The sequence below is a fragment of the Phragmites australis genome, chromosome 8 (assembly GCF_958298935.1).
Source record: "Phragmites australis chromosome 8, lpPhrAust1.1, whole genome shotgun sequence".
Lineage (NCBI taxonomy): Eukaryota > Viridiplantae > Streptophyta > Magnoliopsida > Poales > Poaceae > Phragmites > Phragmites australis.
In genome coordinates this window covers 25877519-25894761 of record NC_084928.1, presented here as the reverse complement: position 1 = coordinate 25894761, position 17243 = coordinate 25877519, and the positions used below count along the sequence as shown (strand labels likewise).

General features: G+C 42.0%; 1 protein-coding gene across 1 annotated transcript; it reads left to right on the top strand.

The window, feature by feature from the left end:
* Nucleotides 1–16588: 16588 nt before the first annotated feature.
* On the top strand, nt 16589–16999 carry LOC133927687 (non-specific lipid-transfer protein 1-like). The gene has a single exon (XM_062374116.1). The coding sequence runs from the start codon at nt 16655–16657 to the stop codon at nt 16997–16999; it is 345 nt and encodes a 114-aa protein (XP_062230100.1). The 5' UTR covers nt 16589–16654.
* Nucleotides 17000–17243: the final 244 nt, after the last annotated feature.

Here is a 17243-nt window from a genome sequence, read left to right as displayed (position 1 = left end):
TTCAGAAATAGTAGGACATATTTTTTTTGGAAAAGTCAAACTTTGTATACTTTGGCTAACATTTAATCAAATTATAAGAATATCTAGTGTATAAACATTATACAACTAGGTTCACAATTCAAAATTATTTCATAATATATAGGATTTGTATCTATAAATGATATATTTTGTGAGAAAACCTTAGTCAAAATCCAACTTTAAAAACCGAGCTCAAAAGAAATATGCCTACTATTTCTGAACGGAGGGAGTAACAAGTTATAATGAGGGATTTGGCCCTATGATGGCTATCTCACAGTCCATAGTCCCTATCAACGAGGCTGGTGTACACGGAATACCACCTAACTCCTCCTGACATTTCAAGCTAGCAATTCTACCACATGGACATCTAGTTCACAACTCATCCAACAAGGATACTCACTACCCGAGTCTAACCAAAGTGTGGCAAAAGCTTTACATGTCTATGACCGTGGACACAACTATTCGAATATATTTACACTATGTAGAGGTAGTACATTGTACCCACACAATATGCTCAGCCTCTAACCTATACTAGCGAAGAAGCGATTCATACCGAGACACTTCATTGACCCTCCCTTGCTGGGCTCGTATTGCGAAACACCATGAGTCCTATTATTATTCCCATATATTGTTATTTCGACATGGATTGCAAGCCTCTATGGATCACTTGGTCCTGCAAGCCTCACACTAGGGAACTTGCGCACTTGCTAGCCACTTGAGTTCTCGTTGTTCCCAGATCTCCTAGTGGTGTGTCAAGCTTAGTTGAAGGAAGGAAGGGTCGATTCCTACCCATACAAGACGTGTGGTTGCACTGGGTGTCTTAGCATAATGGCACAATTATTTGGTGATTATATGGCTAAGGCAAGTATCTTCATAAATGACACGAGCATCACGTATGCCACTCAAGCCCTCAGGAGTATCCTCCCCGAGGACTATTCCACCTGCCCCCGCCAAAATAGTTTTCACTGGTTTTATACATCACCCACCATTCCCACACATTCACCAAGCACACACAATCACCAACAATTGCATGGTAAAAGGATTAACTAATGTTCAATGTACGCCATCTCCAAAGAAAGGCATTCAATCCTAATCATACTAGTTGATAAGGCATCATCTGGCATCAATATAATTAATGATAGGTCATCTTAGGGTGACATGGAATCATGATATTAACAATCAAGGTAGGGCATTTGACAGATATGATTTAACTACTGTAGACAGTTGAGCAGGACTGGTATATATAACACATGTGATGATAAGTCAGATTTTAAGTTGGACATTTTAGATTACTAGAACTTGGGTTCAAAATGATTGAGGAGATAGGACTTGCTTTCTCTGAAGTATTCTTCTAGCTCTTCCTCATATTCTTGATCTTCAGGGTCCTCTACAAAGTCCTTTGGTTCCACATAGTGTGATTTACGAATAATAACCTAAGCTACTGAAAATTCAAATAACACCAAATGGAAAATCAAATAAGCCCTAATAGTTATCACACTATGATAGAGAGATAGATCTCAAATTTAGATTAATTCAGGTAAAAGAATCGTCAGAATCAGAGTCAGTATGGAGAAGATACGGGTTCCGGAATATTGATTTGGGGTTAATTCGGGAAAAGATAAGGGAAGGAATATTCCCATAATATTCCTTGGTCTAAATGAATTTTGGAAAATTCCAAAATTATACTGTTTAGTGTGCCTCACATAAACAGTAAAAAGTCAATGGTCAAGGTTGACTCTGTTGAATGGGCTGAGACTGGGCTGGGTCTGGACTGGGCTCGAGCTTGGGTTCTTAGTCCAGGAGGTAAACCTCATCCCACAATTGTAATAAGAAAAATAGGCTGAAGGGATATAGGTTGGTCCAAAAGTAATTTATGCCTGCGACTGATTGAGACTAGGCCGAAGAAGTAGTCAGTCCAATTCATGGGCTGAGCCCGTGACAACTTGGTCCGCACTGTTCTACGAACTGAGCTTATAGAGTTGTGGACTGAGGGGCTTCATAGACTGGTCCATGGTGTGCCGGTTGACCGGTTCCATGGACCAACATGCTGTTAGAGCTGGGCCAAAGCTAGCATGCTCGCCACATCGGCAAAAATGTCTAACGTGCTGGCCAGGTGGTGCTATGGTGGTCACCATGTTTGCTGGTCAAAGGAAGAGAAAAGAAGAAGGGGGCACATACCATCAGCTTGGTTCACGATGGTGTTTTGCCAAAGTAGGGATAAAATGGGAGGCTTAGGTCAAGATCACTTGTCCTAGGGACTAGATGAGGTGGCGGTCTCATTTTTCCTATCCTAGTCATCGGGCGACGATCGGAGCATGCCTAGACATCAGTTGGAGTTGGTGGCAACGATGAACCAAATGGGAAGAGCCTCCCCTAGATTTTTAACACTTTTCTAGTCTTGCAAAGGAACCCTAGACTATCTTAAAGACCACTGGGCCTCTGGCTAATGTCCTTAGTGTAGAAGGGTAGCCGGTGACCAGAAGTCACGACGGTGGTGGCCTTAAGCCCATAGAAATATTGCAGCTTGAGGGCAAGTCAGAACAACCTATAGAGCACTAGTGAGGTGAAAGGGGAAACTGGGGTAGCCCTTTGTTGACGCGAAAAGATGTCACGCCAAACATCGAGCACCTCGTGTGCAATATTCAGCGGGCAGCACCTACGATACCCTAGTCGTGCCGCTACGTCGTCAGATCTTCATCGTCACCCACGCTCGGGAGAGACCTCGTCAGAGCGAGAATGGCTAGCAGCTTGTCCTTGGTCATCAATATCAAGAATATGTAGCAATATAGATTGGAAAAGAGAATGGTACTATAGGAGCTAAGCAAAAGAGATAAAAGTGAAAGGTAATGTAAATTGTATTTGATCGATTGGTTGATTTTTTGAATCGGCTATGATCCTATCATATTTAAAGGGCAGCAGGTCTTAGCCGTAAGAGATCAGGACTCCTAATTCAAACCGAACAAGACTTACAGATATGATTCCGCTATGCCATCTGATCTCCAAACATTCTATAACTAAGATATCTTTCCTATTTGACCACGTAAACACCCATATATCCATCTGAGTATCCTTTATTGTAGTTCGGCCTTCTTGGATTTGACTACATGCTCAATCCGAACACCTGCTCTCGTACTACCTTCTCGGTCCGACTACCTACTTAGAGATCAATTACTCAATATATTCATATGCTCGAATCTGACCAATCCTTCCTCCTGTTTTGAGACAACTACTGAAATTCACCATGGTCGCTGGTCGGTGGTTGCTGGTCGTGGTCACTGGTCATGGTCATTGGTCACCTAGTCGGAGACCACTTGCTCGGTTTGGTTACTCTCATGCATTTGACCAGGTCCAACAATATCCCATCAAGTCGATCATCACTACAATGACCACTATAGATATCAAATCTCGTCATCAACATATGCTCCTCTGTTTTTGGTAAATAGACATGTTTGAAACAAAACAATATCCTCAATTGTTCCTCAATACGATGGTAAGCAAAACATCGGCCATATCTTATCTAAGAACTTTGCCATACACTAGGATAATACTTCTTCAAGTATGGTCCATTAATAACTCCATGCAATTTCTCCCCTTGCAAGATTTCTAATAAATAAGAATTTATGGAGATGATACTTACAACTTTGTATGAACCTTCCTAGTTCAGAGATCACTTGCCAAACTTATCGTCCTTTGACACAATCAACAGGATAGTCTTCCATACAAGATCTTTAATTTAAAATGACTTTTCTCTTACCTTCTTGTTGTAGACTTTGGCTACTCTTAATTTGTCCTTCTCAATTTCTCTCAAAGTATGTAATCTTTCATCCGTCACTTCATCAATCATGTCTATCATCACATCATAATAATCCACAACCGACAGGTTATTCTACTTGACCAACCTCAAAGCACCATGAACAATATGCTCCAAAATAAAACCAATCACCTCCTTATATGTCGTGTTCTTGAGAGGGAGAGCTTCAGCCCACTTGGTGAAATAATCAGTAGGCACCAAAATAAAGCAATAACCTTTAGATGATGGAGGACGCATTTGACAATGAAATCTAAGTCCCATCCTCGGAACGACCATGGTTTAATAATAGGATGCATCATAGCAGCATAAACTAATTGAATATCACTAAACTTTTGGCATGCCTTGCATCCCTTATAGTACCTGAAGCAATCATTAGGCATAATAGACCAATAGAATCCAGCTCTTATCAATAACCACTTTATCTTTCATGCTGATTGATGTGTGCCACATATGTCTTCATGTACTTCTCCCATAGAAATTCTTGTTTGATATGAATCCAAGCATTTGAGAAGAAAACCATCTACAAGTCGACAATATAAATCATCATTCAATACATATTTGAAGGCTTGACACTAAATCTTTGTATCAACATTTTTGTTTGGATCCTTCAAATAATCAATTAAATGTCTTCTCACTACTACAGAAAACCCTTCACTGCCGGCTCCAAAACCCCCTTCACTGCTGGTTTTGGAGCCGACAGTGGGCAACAGGCAGTAATAGTTGAGGACTATCACTGCCGGCTCGATGGACCGGCAGTGAAGAGGGTTATCACTACTAGCTAAAGGATTCTGCCGGCGCTGATTCTCTAGTATCACTACCGGCTGTATCCTTCGGTTGGCAGTGATTTGTTGGAATCACTGCCAGCCGAAGGTTTGAGCCGGCAATGTTTTCCCTCTCTCCCCTCCACGGTCCTCCTCTCTTTCCTCTCTCTCTCTCCTCAATCTCTCCGTCTCTCTCTCTCAATACATGCATACAATGATATATATATATTTACTGTAAATCAATAATAAAAATACCTTCATTAATGCATAGTAATGAACACATATTACAAGTCAGGCATCGACAAACACACAATATTACAAGCCACCCCCTAAAGAGTCTATTATTTGATTAATCCGTATCAGATTATGGAGATAATTATATACGACTACAAGCTCGACTGGGATAGTGAAAAGAAGTGCAAGGTGCATGTGTAATAACCATCCCAGTCGAGCTTTGCAGTTATATGTATGGTAAATAGTTATCTCCTTTAATCATTTACGACTGAAAAATATGCTTGAGGACCACCGAATATAAAAATCAAGAAACAAAGTAGTTCATATACACTGAACATGAACATACACATAAGTGCCATAAGTACAGAAGCATAACCACCTCCCATCAAGCAAGATAATGAACTGAACAGCATATGGATGATTGAATAAAATTGCTCTCAGATAAATATAACAATTGGCCCTAGGACTACAATATCCTGCTCCCTAATTGTCCATTTGACACATCACAAGCTGGGCTAGAAGCTAAGATCACAACTAGATGTAAAATTGAAAAAAAAAATTCTCTGAAATTGAGCTTTCTTCTTGGACAATGTTGCTGGATATAAAAGGTGACAGGGAGAGGATTACTCTTTGAGAAACAAACACTAACCGAGTAGCAAAATATCATAGCAGTACCAAAGGTTTTCCTGCTCTTCCAGAATTCAATCAAAACAAGATTAATTGAATCAACAAATACAGCAGCTCCTAGTCCAGGAATCAAGCCTAATTGGCAATATACAGACTACCAACAATAAGCACATGGACTGAACAATGGAATGCACCACTACTATCAGGGCAATCTGTGCCGATCCAACAACAGAGAACAAACAGATTTAACACCTATTGCACTTAGATATCTAGCCCAACCTCAGTGTTCCATTTGATCATCATAGAGCATATCACCAAGACAGCACCACCACCAATCGATTGCCTGAGCACCAAAGTTCTAAACACCAGAACCAAGCTCACTTGGCTAAATTTCAATTGACTAAACCACCTAGTGGTGAAACCAGAACTCAATTACCAAATCAACCATTAACCTCACAGTACCTATTACTTCGCAACAACCACAAACACTGTCTGGGAGGTGGAGTGAGACGGCGGGCGGTGGAGCACTCACCGTGGTGATGTATTGGAGCTCAGGGATGATACTATAGGAGCTAGGCAAAAGAGATAAAAACGAAAGGTAATGTAAATTGTATTTGATCGATTGGTTGATGTTTTTAATCGGCTATGAACCTCTTATATTTAAAGGGAAGCAGGTCTTAGCCGTAAAAGATCAGGACTCTTAATTCAAACTGAACAAGACTTATATATATTATTCGGCTATGTCACTTGATCTCCAAACTTTCTATAACTAACATATTTTTTCTATTTGATCATGTAAACTTCCATATATCCATCCAACTATCTTTTATTGTAGTTTGGTTTTCTTGAATTCGACTACGTGCTCGATCCAAACATCCTTGTACTGCCTTCTCGGTCCAACTAACTTCTTAAAGACCAATTGCTCAATATATCTATATGCTCGAATCTGATCAATCCTTCCACTTGTTTGGAGACCAACTCCTAAAATTCACTGTGGTATCTGATCAGTGGTCATTGATCATGATCGCTGGTCGTGGTCACTAAATATGATCACTAGTCATGGTCATAGTCACCTGATCAGAGACCTCATACTGAGTTTGATCACTCCTGTGTATTCGACCAGGCCTAACGATATCCTAAATTCATCGTCACTACAATAAACGCTATAAATATCAACACCCTTACCTGCTCTCAAAGGGGGAAAAGAGGTAGCCACCGATGGGGCTCTCGGGCGGCGGCAAGGCCTCTACTCTGAAGTCTGAACTCCGGCTGTTCATGGCTTCTCAGTCTGAGGTTGGCTCTGAGCTGCGCGGAGGAACGCGAGTGAGGGAGAAACTCCTGTCGAACATGAGAAATGGGTGGTGGTCGCTCACCAGAGAAAACGTGCGTGGTTGCCGATCTCGCAGGGGAAGAAGAAGGTGGCTAAGGTCCGCGGTGCCGGTGCGTTTGTGGGAGGCTGGTGATGGAACTTGGAAGAAGTCAAAAGAGAAATGGTGACGGTGTGGGATCCGATTTCTATGGAGAGGGAGGCCGTGGGGGGATTGAGCGGCGCGTGGCACAGCGGCAAGGGGACCGGGTGCAGGCGGCGCGACAAGGCCTTCGCATGCCTCTTGATTGAGCAGCGTTGAGGATCATGGCTATAGGATTAGGTTCTGTGCTCTCCAGCAGAAGCTTTGCCTCCCCGCTCTCTTCAGGTCAGACATGATGCTTCGTCCATTTATTTATTTTCCTACTCAATTGGTCGGATGATTAGTTTTCCAAGTAACTACGGCATAGTGTACCTGATTCTTGGCACTTTTGGGGATTTATGCTGTAGAAATTATCCATGAAACTTTACCTCACCATTGCTCTCCGTCCTTGGTTACTCTGAGTTCCTATTAGCAGCTATGGTAGGCTAAGATGGTACAAGAATTTAGGAACAACCAATGAAACAAATTGACTGTTCATTCCAAGTCCCAATTCACAAGCCCGTTAGCAGCAGGCTGCAGCTGCCTGAAATTTACCATCGCTGCATGTTTGGCATGTTTGACCACTCTTGCTTGCTTGTTGTCCCGTAAAATTACAGCTTCTTGCTCCACCTTTAATATTTACTAGTCGCATATGGTTCAAACGGATAAGCCCAGGGGCAAATCTGTCTTTTTACTTGGCCTAAGAGCTGAAAAAGAAAACAAATTAAATTAGGATAATAACAAGAAAATCAAAGTGGCCTTCATCTTAATGACAAATAATTGAAGCCAACGATAAGAATGGCAAATAGTCGAAGCTATCTTAACAATGGAAAAAATTCAATTTCCTTAGGAGTGTCTGAATAAGAGAGAGGAAGGAGACGAATAAATATCGCAATAGGTACAATATGTATGAGTAGAACCTATATAAACCCGTATCCATGAGTTAATTCCTAAACTTACGTTCATATCTATTACCCATCATGGGTAAAAAATGACACTCACGCTCGTCACCCGTAGGTACATCTATATACCTACCAATATAGTAAACATGTATGAAATATAAAAACAAATATGTAATAATAATATTATCAATTTAAACATGTATCTCAATTAAGATAATAAACAAACATCTCACATATACATAGCATATATATCACGTAATTCATACATACCACATATTATTCCACAATTTAACAATACTTATTACAACATAAACAAATATTATTCAGCAAGACAATAAATACGGAGCAGATATATAAACAAAATAGGTACGAATAAACCTATTTTATACCTATCTCTATAACTATTAAGGTTTACTTTAAACCCATACTCATATCCGTAGGTAAAAATTCAAACCCGCTAGCGTTTTTATGCACGGGCACGTGGGTAACACCCATTGCCAACGAAGGGTACGCGATAAGAGTTCTGTCGCCGGGGTCATGGGTCGGGTGCAAAATAGGTTGGGCTGGCCTGCGGGCGCGAGAGAGAAGGGCCGACCTGGGCTGGTTCGTGAGAAGATTGGCCGAGCCAGGGATGGCGGGTTGGAAAGGAAATTGGACGGCCTGCACAAGAATGGAGAGGGGGGGGGGGGGGGGGGAGAAATTGTAGAGTGGGCTGGGCTGAGTGATGAAAAAGGAAACGGGCCGCTGGCTAGATTCTTGGGCTTAAGGAGAAGGGATCAGCCCACGGTGAATTAGATGGTTTCTGAATTCCAGAGAAGGAAATAGGATTTTGGAATAACTAGAACTATCCCATATAATTAAATTAAATTTGGATTATTGTTGGCCCGTGTTGCAATTGAAGAGGGCTTGAATTGGGAATTTGATGACACTTGGTTCGAATTTGATAAGGATTTGCATTTGAGGCATTTGAATCCTAACATGATTCAAATTGATTTGGATTTAAGCTGAATTTTAATCTAAGGATTAGATTTTAATTTGACAGACATTCCAATTCAAATCTATACTTAAAGAACTAAGAAAACCAATAAACTAAAGATGCAAAAGATCATCTTAATGTAGAGTTTAGATTTAGAAAGTGACTCGATGTACTTTGGAATACTTAGCCAAATATTAATATATCTAAATATACATATATACATTTATGTATATGCAAATGTATATATGCATATGCAAATTTATATTTGGTCATTCATATATATAAATATTTGGTCATTCATACATATATAGTTAAATATATGAATAGTTAAATATACATTTATGTATATGCATATATATATATATATATATATATATATATATATATATATATATATATACACTTCCTAGATTTTTAAGGTGGCTTTAATTAGTTAGGATTTTTTAAAAAGGAATGAATTTGGTAAACTCTAAATGCTAAACACACAGGTGTTACAGACTGGCTCTTGACTGCCACACGACTCCATGTTGAGCTGTTGGGTGCGGCGCGTGGTGGTGGATGTGGCTTGGGACACATCTTGTCCTGCCTTTGGACGTGGCACCTCCCTGTTGAGTTGCGTGCATGTGGTGTGGCTGCACAGGGTTGTCCCTTGGTGCAGTGCATGGTGGTGGACGTGGTTCGAGACGTCTGGTCCTGCGTGCCTCTAGCATGCGGATGTTGCGCCTCACGGTTCTACTGTTTGAGTGTGCTCTGGGCACACGGTGTTGTCCCCTGAACCATGGCTGCGGGTTCTTGGAACATACTTTATGCGTGTACGCCCTTGTTTGGTTCTGTAGCTTTTATTGGTCCATCTTCATTCCTTGCCCTCTTGTGGCCCCCTGGTGATGTTGTCATGCCCTGCTACATGATATGGTTCTGACAAGTCTTGGGGTTCTTGGTGTAATTACGCCATACTAGTGACCTAGTCACGACGTGCGTGGACGCCTCGGGCTACATTACATGGGGGTGCAGTTTCTTGACAGGGCCCTTCTAAATGTGTTATGTGTGTTTTAGATCCTGGGGTGGCCTATCTATCATACGGTGGCCAAGTCGTGGTTGGTGTGGGGCATGATTGTGTCAGGGTGTGCCCTACAAGTTTGTATTGCCTGTTCGTGTGCACTACGAGCAACAGTTGGTGTGGGCATGTGGCCTGCTTTTGTTGGTTGTTTGCTGTTTGGTGTCATACGGTGGCATGTCCGATGCTATATGGTTTTGCGATACAGGATATGTGTTCCTTTTTTTCTAGTTGCTAGCCTCATTTACGGTCTAACTGTTGTGATGCATGATAAGGGCCTGCTTGTCATCGACTTGGGATGATATCATGTGTAATATTGTATGAGCTCAGGGGGGTGGTGGTGTGTCGTTGCTTACCTGACTAGCCGTGTTCGGAGGGCTGCTTGGTGTGATGCCGCTTATGCATTTAGGCCATTCCTTTGCTCTTTAATTCCCCCTATGGTTCATGGGGTAGCGATGTGGTGGATCTTTGCGTCGTGGGCCTGCCTATTGGTGGCGCTTGTTGAGATGTGCGCTATTTAGAGGCTCCATGGGGTTCCCTAAGTATGTTTCTCACTCCTTGTCCGATCGTTCACGGCCAATGTGCGCATGTTGCGTGTCAGCCTATGATTGGCTAGGCTAGTGCATCCATATTGTTCAAGTAGCGTAACACGCTGCTCGGGCAAGTCTTGCTCCCCACACCTATTTCTGGCCGATTTTCCTTAACTCTTGCCTAGCCCAAATATTCTCGCATAAGCCCTGTGTCCCTCTTTCTCATTCGCTCTGTGTTTCTAGATTCATCTCGCTCGCCAGCTTTGTCATCCTATCGTTGGATCTCCTATGCTCTCCCGATGCTTCTGTTTTGGTGAGGCTTCCTACATATGTCCAATGAGTCTTGTAGCATTCCTCTACCTGGCTTCTTGGGTTTCATACTTAATATGTGAATCATTATGTCTTTTTTCCCCTCTTTGGTTGATTTCCCCTGGTGTATAGTGTGCTTGAGTGTATTTTCTTGTTTCTTGCCTCTTATGTGTCCTACTTTCGCTTCTTTAGGATCCTAACCACTCTGCCTGATTGGTGGTCACGTTTGTAGCTTGAGCAGTTTTGCTTTCCTTGTCCGGATGCTTCTCACCTTTTCTTTTTTTTTCTTTTTAGTGTGATATCTCTATTTCGGTCTTTTCTTGGGATGATGCATTGTGTTGTTTTGACTCCTCATGGTTTTTCTGTTTCTTGTTCACATCTAATTTTGGATGTGTCCTTCTCTATTGTTGGCCATTGTTTCCACCATGTGTTCTTGTGGTATGATTCTGCAAGGCCTGGCGCTATCGTGGTCATTTGTGCTGGGCTGTGATTAGTATCCTTTTGATGCACGTGGGTACACCCATATTATTTTAGTGTGTGGGGGTGCCCTGCTCTGGGCATGTGGCAGCCCTAGTTGATTTGTTTGTTTTTTATTTGCTTGATTGGTTGCTTGTTGTCAGCTGTTTATGGGTCCATGCCTATGCTTCTAAGGGTGCTAGGTACACTTCGATCTCCTACACTTTGTCATGCTTGTTTCTCTATGCTCTTTGCATCTTGCTGATGTTTGCTTTAGAATTTTCCTTAGCAGCGTTTAGTGCTCACCATGTTTGCTGTTGTGCATGTTGGTAGTGTCTTTGTTTGCTACTTGATTGTCCAGTGTGCATAGATCGATGCTAAAGGTTGTTGTTTCTTATGTGTGCTAGATCGAGGCTAAAGAATAAGAACCTCATGAACATGTTTAAGAAGTTGTACAATTAGAACCAGCAGTAGAAGTTTGATGTTCTTTAGAAGACACTGGATGAGCTGACGAAAAAGCAAACACATGAGTGTGCAAGGAGGCCCGTGAGGGGACCGGAGGACGAACCAGTACCTCTTGAGTCTCTACTAAAGGACAATGAAGCTTGTATCACGTGGAGGAATATGTCATCTATCAGGTCATTTAACGAGTGGATTGAAAATGAGCCGAAGGAGAAGTGATCTCTTCTCTACGACACAAATGGGGCTAGGTACAACATTATGACTACAAATTTAGCAAAGGTTTACAACTAGGTGATGAAAGGTGTGATGGGGTACCGATGGTGGGGATTATAGAGTTCATACTTTAAGGGACCTACAAGTATTTTAGGGACTGCTATGCAGTGGCGCATATAGCGCTAAATGATACTCGTCTTATTTATGGGACAAAGATGACCAAGTACATGGAAGAGAAGACGAAGAAGACTAAGATTCATCGGGTAAAGATCATGGGAACTACACAGCACTGATACAAAATTCTATGCAGAGACAAAGGAAGGAGGGGGTAAACGTGAGAGAGTTATCCAAGAGTGCAACATCTTTGATGACAGGTGCATTTGCCTGCTACAAGCCGATGCTACTGCAGAAGCCATGCTCCTATGTGATTTCCACGTGTGCTGTGACGGGAATGAGGACCCAAAGGTACATCTTCGTCTACTTCAAGAAGGAAGCTCTGTTTGACACCTGGAAACATGATGTCTATGGTTTCGGGATTTATAGTTCTTTCACGAAGGAACCTAGGCCCGATTGTTTGTTTATCTGTGATCTCGACAAAATGAAGCACAAGAAGGGACAATGTAAGACTACGAGGCTCCGTAATGATATGGATGAAGCAGAAGCTGGGCGTCACGTGAAAATGGTGCAACAAGTGCAATAAAACATGACAACCATACAAGAAACACATCGTTTGTGTCCCAAGTGTGAACCCCGTGGAAGCAGGTCCTTTCGGGTCTAGTGTAGATGGCAAACGTCCTCGTTGTCATCGATCGTCAATTTCGACAGCTCATTGAGATCGATTAATGTTGTAATTTGTGGTGTGATGGATATTCATATGCGCAACATTGTAATTTACTGATTTAGTACTGAGACTATCACTATGTGCGAGGTTGTAACATGTTAGGTTGTAATTTGTTCACATATTTCTATACGATTTGAACAATCTTTTATGTCATGTTATATGTTAAACACTTACTTGTTCACTTCCCACAAATAAGGACCAGTCTAGATCAGGTCTAGACTGGTCAACACTTCTTACTTCGTGTTTGTTTTACATATAAGAATGTGAATAACTTGTGAACATGCAGGTATGGCATAGCTGGATCTGCTTGACCCTCAGCTCGACATTAGGCATCGTTCGTACCCCATCATGGTGCAGGCTGAGGAGCTCCCAGTACTATGACCTCGTATGCCGGATGAGCTCATGAGGATTGACGAGTGCTGGATCCTGAGGATTGTCCAATTTGAATTTAACGTTTCATATGGATTTTTATCGATATTCGTCGCTAAATGTATTATGTTTGTAGGTTACGTGCTGCTTGCCTACTTCCTTTTGTTGGCTTGTGGAGGTGGACGTGTTGGTGGGGGCCTCGGAGGCGGCGACGCGGTTCAGCTTCTATGTTATTGTTACTATCATAATATCTTTCATGTACCATGTTACTTGTTTTGTGATTATATTCGGATCATTGACTCGTACAACAGCCATTCTGTAACAATCATAATAAATATGTTGACCGAACGTACAATGGCATATACAATACCCCTAGTGGTGAACCATACTCAAATGAATTATCACCGGCCGTTATTCTACAAACTATACTCCATGTTGTCAGAGAAGATGTTTATGACAGTATTACCCCCTTATGTATATAAGGGTAACCCATCTATGGCTACTTCATCTCCAACATAATCCCTTCTATGGCAAACGGATCCGGGTCCAGGTCCAATAAGGGTAAGGGCAAGATGGGTGCATATTGCCTTATGTACTGTAGCCACATACATGCAATGAATGCTTATGATGACCTTTATATGTGATGTACTTTACTTTGATCAATGAAATTGACATGATTTATCATTCTACCAATATGTTTTTTCTAAGCCCAATGCATTCATAGGATTCCCTGCCTTACATGCACAGGCAACAGTAACTCCTTACTACATTTTTGTAGAATAAAATAACCACACCAAGCAACAGCTTTCACAGGGAATCTCTGTCAACTATCATTTCCATAACTTTTCTAGCTTTCACAAGAAATCCCTGCTCATTTGTCCTTGTGCACAATACTCTCATGCTTTTATTCCCTATCCATGCCTATACACTCAGTCCATGCACTAGCCTCAGCCACCATAAATAACTCTATCCTCAACCATAGGAGAGAACTCCTTACCCAGCTCTCTCAAATGTAATATCTTCCTCAACTCCACCAAGCCTACCCAAGAAACATTGAGGGATTTTCATCCCCCAGGGGCTTGAACTGCCGATGTGCTCTCTGTGGCGACCCTTATAGGCTACTCGAGTCCCAAGACATCTCCTATACCTATGGTAGACACTTCTTTATATGTGCCAACTACCAGTACGACCCGTCTTGACATAGACCATATGAATACCCATCAGTATAGCGACATTGATCACTTATGTGGCACTTTCCATACGATCCATTGCACTATGTTATTAATATCCCCTCTTGTTTCATTTCTGCAATCTCCTCCACCTAGATGTGACTTCACGGGATTGCTGGACATGGAACAAACTGACTACCAGAAGCGATGGGTTGACATGAGCATGCAGTGGAGGATGTAAGCTTACGTACGCCAAGAGTACGAGCAACAGTAGAAGGAACTACGACTCAAGCATTAAGAGGAGGAGCATAAGGAAGGCAGCGAAGGAGCGTGCCGCGACTGAAGCACGCAAAGTAGAGAGGGGAAAATGGGAGAGGGTCCGTCACACTAAGGCGGAGGTCCCGATGCCCTGCGAAAGGACAAATATCCTAGGTGCACTCAGTAGAGAACATTTATTGTAACTCGACCTATTTTCGTTCCTAAAGCATGTTAGATTTAGGAGAGACATGTAATTATGTTAGTCTTTATGTGTATCATACATGCCATAATTTGTTGTCGTCATCTTGTTACGGTTAGAGTCCATTCGTGCAACGATGATAAACCCTACATCCCATGTAATATTTATCAGCATATGTAACCTCCTTACCGGGTTATATGATAATTGTACTTCACAACTACTATTATTCAATAAATTAGTTTTTGTATCCTCCCAACGTTAGTTCATAAAAAATAACTCACACACTTTAACATCAACTAAATAAAAAAATGTCGACAAAATTACATCGAAACAAAATTAAGGATAAAATGAAACACTCCGTGAAGCCGTTTGAACAACTATTTGCACAACCAACACTTTTCGCCGAAATAATGTGCAATAATTTTCAAATCGCCGTATACAAAATTTATATACCTATTCTTCCATAAATTAAATTAATTCAAACATAAAAATTCTACCATAAATTAAAGATATCCAACATAGGCATAGAATTTATTCAAACGTGTCACCTGTTCACCGGATGAAATAAAGATCTTGCCCATTCACCGGGCGAGATGAAGTTCTCGCCTGGTGAACGGAGGAGACGTTATTGTAGCCAGTTATTAAATGCACTGACCACCAGAGCTCATAAAGTGTCGCTCATTCAATGGGCAAGATCATGTCCTCGCCCGTAGAACGGACGACGATAACTTATACTTGCTATTTTTTAAAACGGGCATATATTCTTAAAAATATTAAAGAAAAAGATATATAGAACAATCCCGTATACGCACACGTGCTTGCTTATTGGATTAATTTAGCCCAACAATTAAGGGCCCAACGTACTCCTTAAACTGTTGTTCATTTTCTGCTGTGTGATGTCCTTTTGTTGTGGACTATCTGACCATCTTCGTTTGTTTTCGTGTCCCCAGGGTAACCTGCATGCTGTTCTTAACTGTATTCCTTCTTAATTGATTCAATAGAGTTCGTACCATATTAAAAAAAAAACTTTAGGATCTTTCCAAATGTTCAAATTTCTACGAGAATGTTATTATTTTTCTGTGGTATCATCATTTTTTTAAAAGAACTACGGCAAGATGCTTGCCGTGTTTTATTTAAAGAAGAAAATATTCTGGAACAATATAGCCCCACCAACAGACTGAGGAAGATAAGGAAACAACTAAGCAAAAGGCCAGTACAGGACCAGAACACATATGGTAAGCAACAAGGAGTGGTACAATCATACATATGTTCCAGACATCTTAGGGGTTTAGAGCCACCCTCTCGCAGATATGTACAGACAGCAGACTACACCACACGCAACTGGGTACGTGAGTTCCAGGCATTGACTAGCGGCACTTGACGTCTGTCGTACAATAATATTCTGTTCGGTCACCCTATAACAGATGCACTGCCACTACAGGCTCGCGCACGAATGATCCTTTCTGTTTGACAACCGACAAAAAAGAAAAAGAAAAGAAAATTCCTTTCTGTTTGATCTGAGACGAAGAAACAGTAGTTAACTAGATATACGTGAGTAGAGGCTAGGTGAGTTTGAGCCCTTTACCAGCAGGAGCAGTACAAGAAAGAGTGTGAGCCGTAACATGCGGGACATGCAGTACAAGTCTCAAGACCTCGACGTCCTCCAACAGAATACATAATTCAAGAGCTCAACTATCAAACCTACTGCACCATCTCGATCTTCTAGAAACACCTGCATTTGCACCCTGGTGAAACTCCTTCCAAAAGGTGTTCGTTTTATTTTGCTGGAAAATCAAAACTAAATTAAACCAGTGAGCAAAGAATTTGTACCTCCAACAGCAATACTTACCATGCCTGAAACTTGAACAACCGCTCGATCAAAACCTCTTGTTCATCTCTACCTATAAATTAATACCCTACACAGCTCTCAAGGCCACACACTAAGCAGGACCAGTTTGCGAATCAGTAGCTCGTCAGTCTCACTGCCTCGCAGTCTTACACAAGGTAATCAGCAGCCATGAACAAGAACTCGGCCTTCGCCGCCCTCCTCCTCGCGATGCTCGGAGTCCAGCTGCTGGCCGTGCAGGCCGACATCAGGTGCACCGACGTGCTCAACGACCTGTCGCCGTGCCGTGGCTTCCTGCAGGGCGACGTGGACCACCCCTCCGCCGCCTGCTGCCACGGCGTGACCACCCTGTACGCGGCCGCGGACACCATGGCCGAGAGGCAGGCGACGTGCGAGTGCCTCAAGGCGGCCTACGGCCAGGTCAACGCCGACCTCTCCGCCGCGCAGGAACTGCCGGGCGACTGCGGCCTCTCGCTCTCCTACACCATCTCCCCCGACATCGACTGCTCCAAGTGAGTTACCAGTGACACAACATGTCAACATGCATTTGTAATATACTCTAATTATATACTACACAAAACAAATACCAAAGTAACAGCCGGTAGATACTGTTTCAAGTGATTAAATCATAGGTCAACGACTACATGCGCTCTAACAAACAAAGTGGCATTCAATTCATCACAAGTTACACAAACTCTAATGATATATTATATGTGCCCATGACAATCGAACCATTGAGCTAAAACAGTGTGGCACGCCG

Bases quoted from the DNA above. Each gene is read 5' to 3' on its own strand.
- LOC133927687 (XM_062374116.1), top strand. From the start codon at position 16,655: ATGAACAAGAACTCGGCCTTCGCCGCCCTCCTCCTCGCGATGCTCGGA.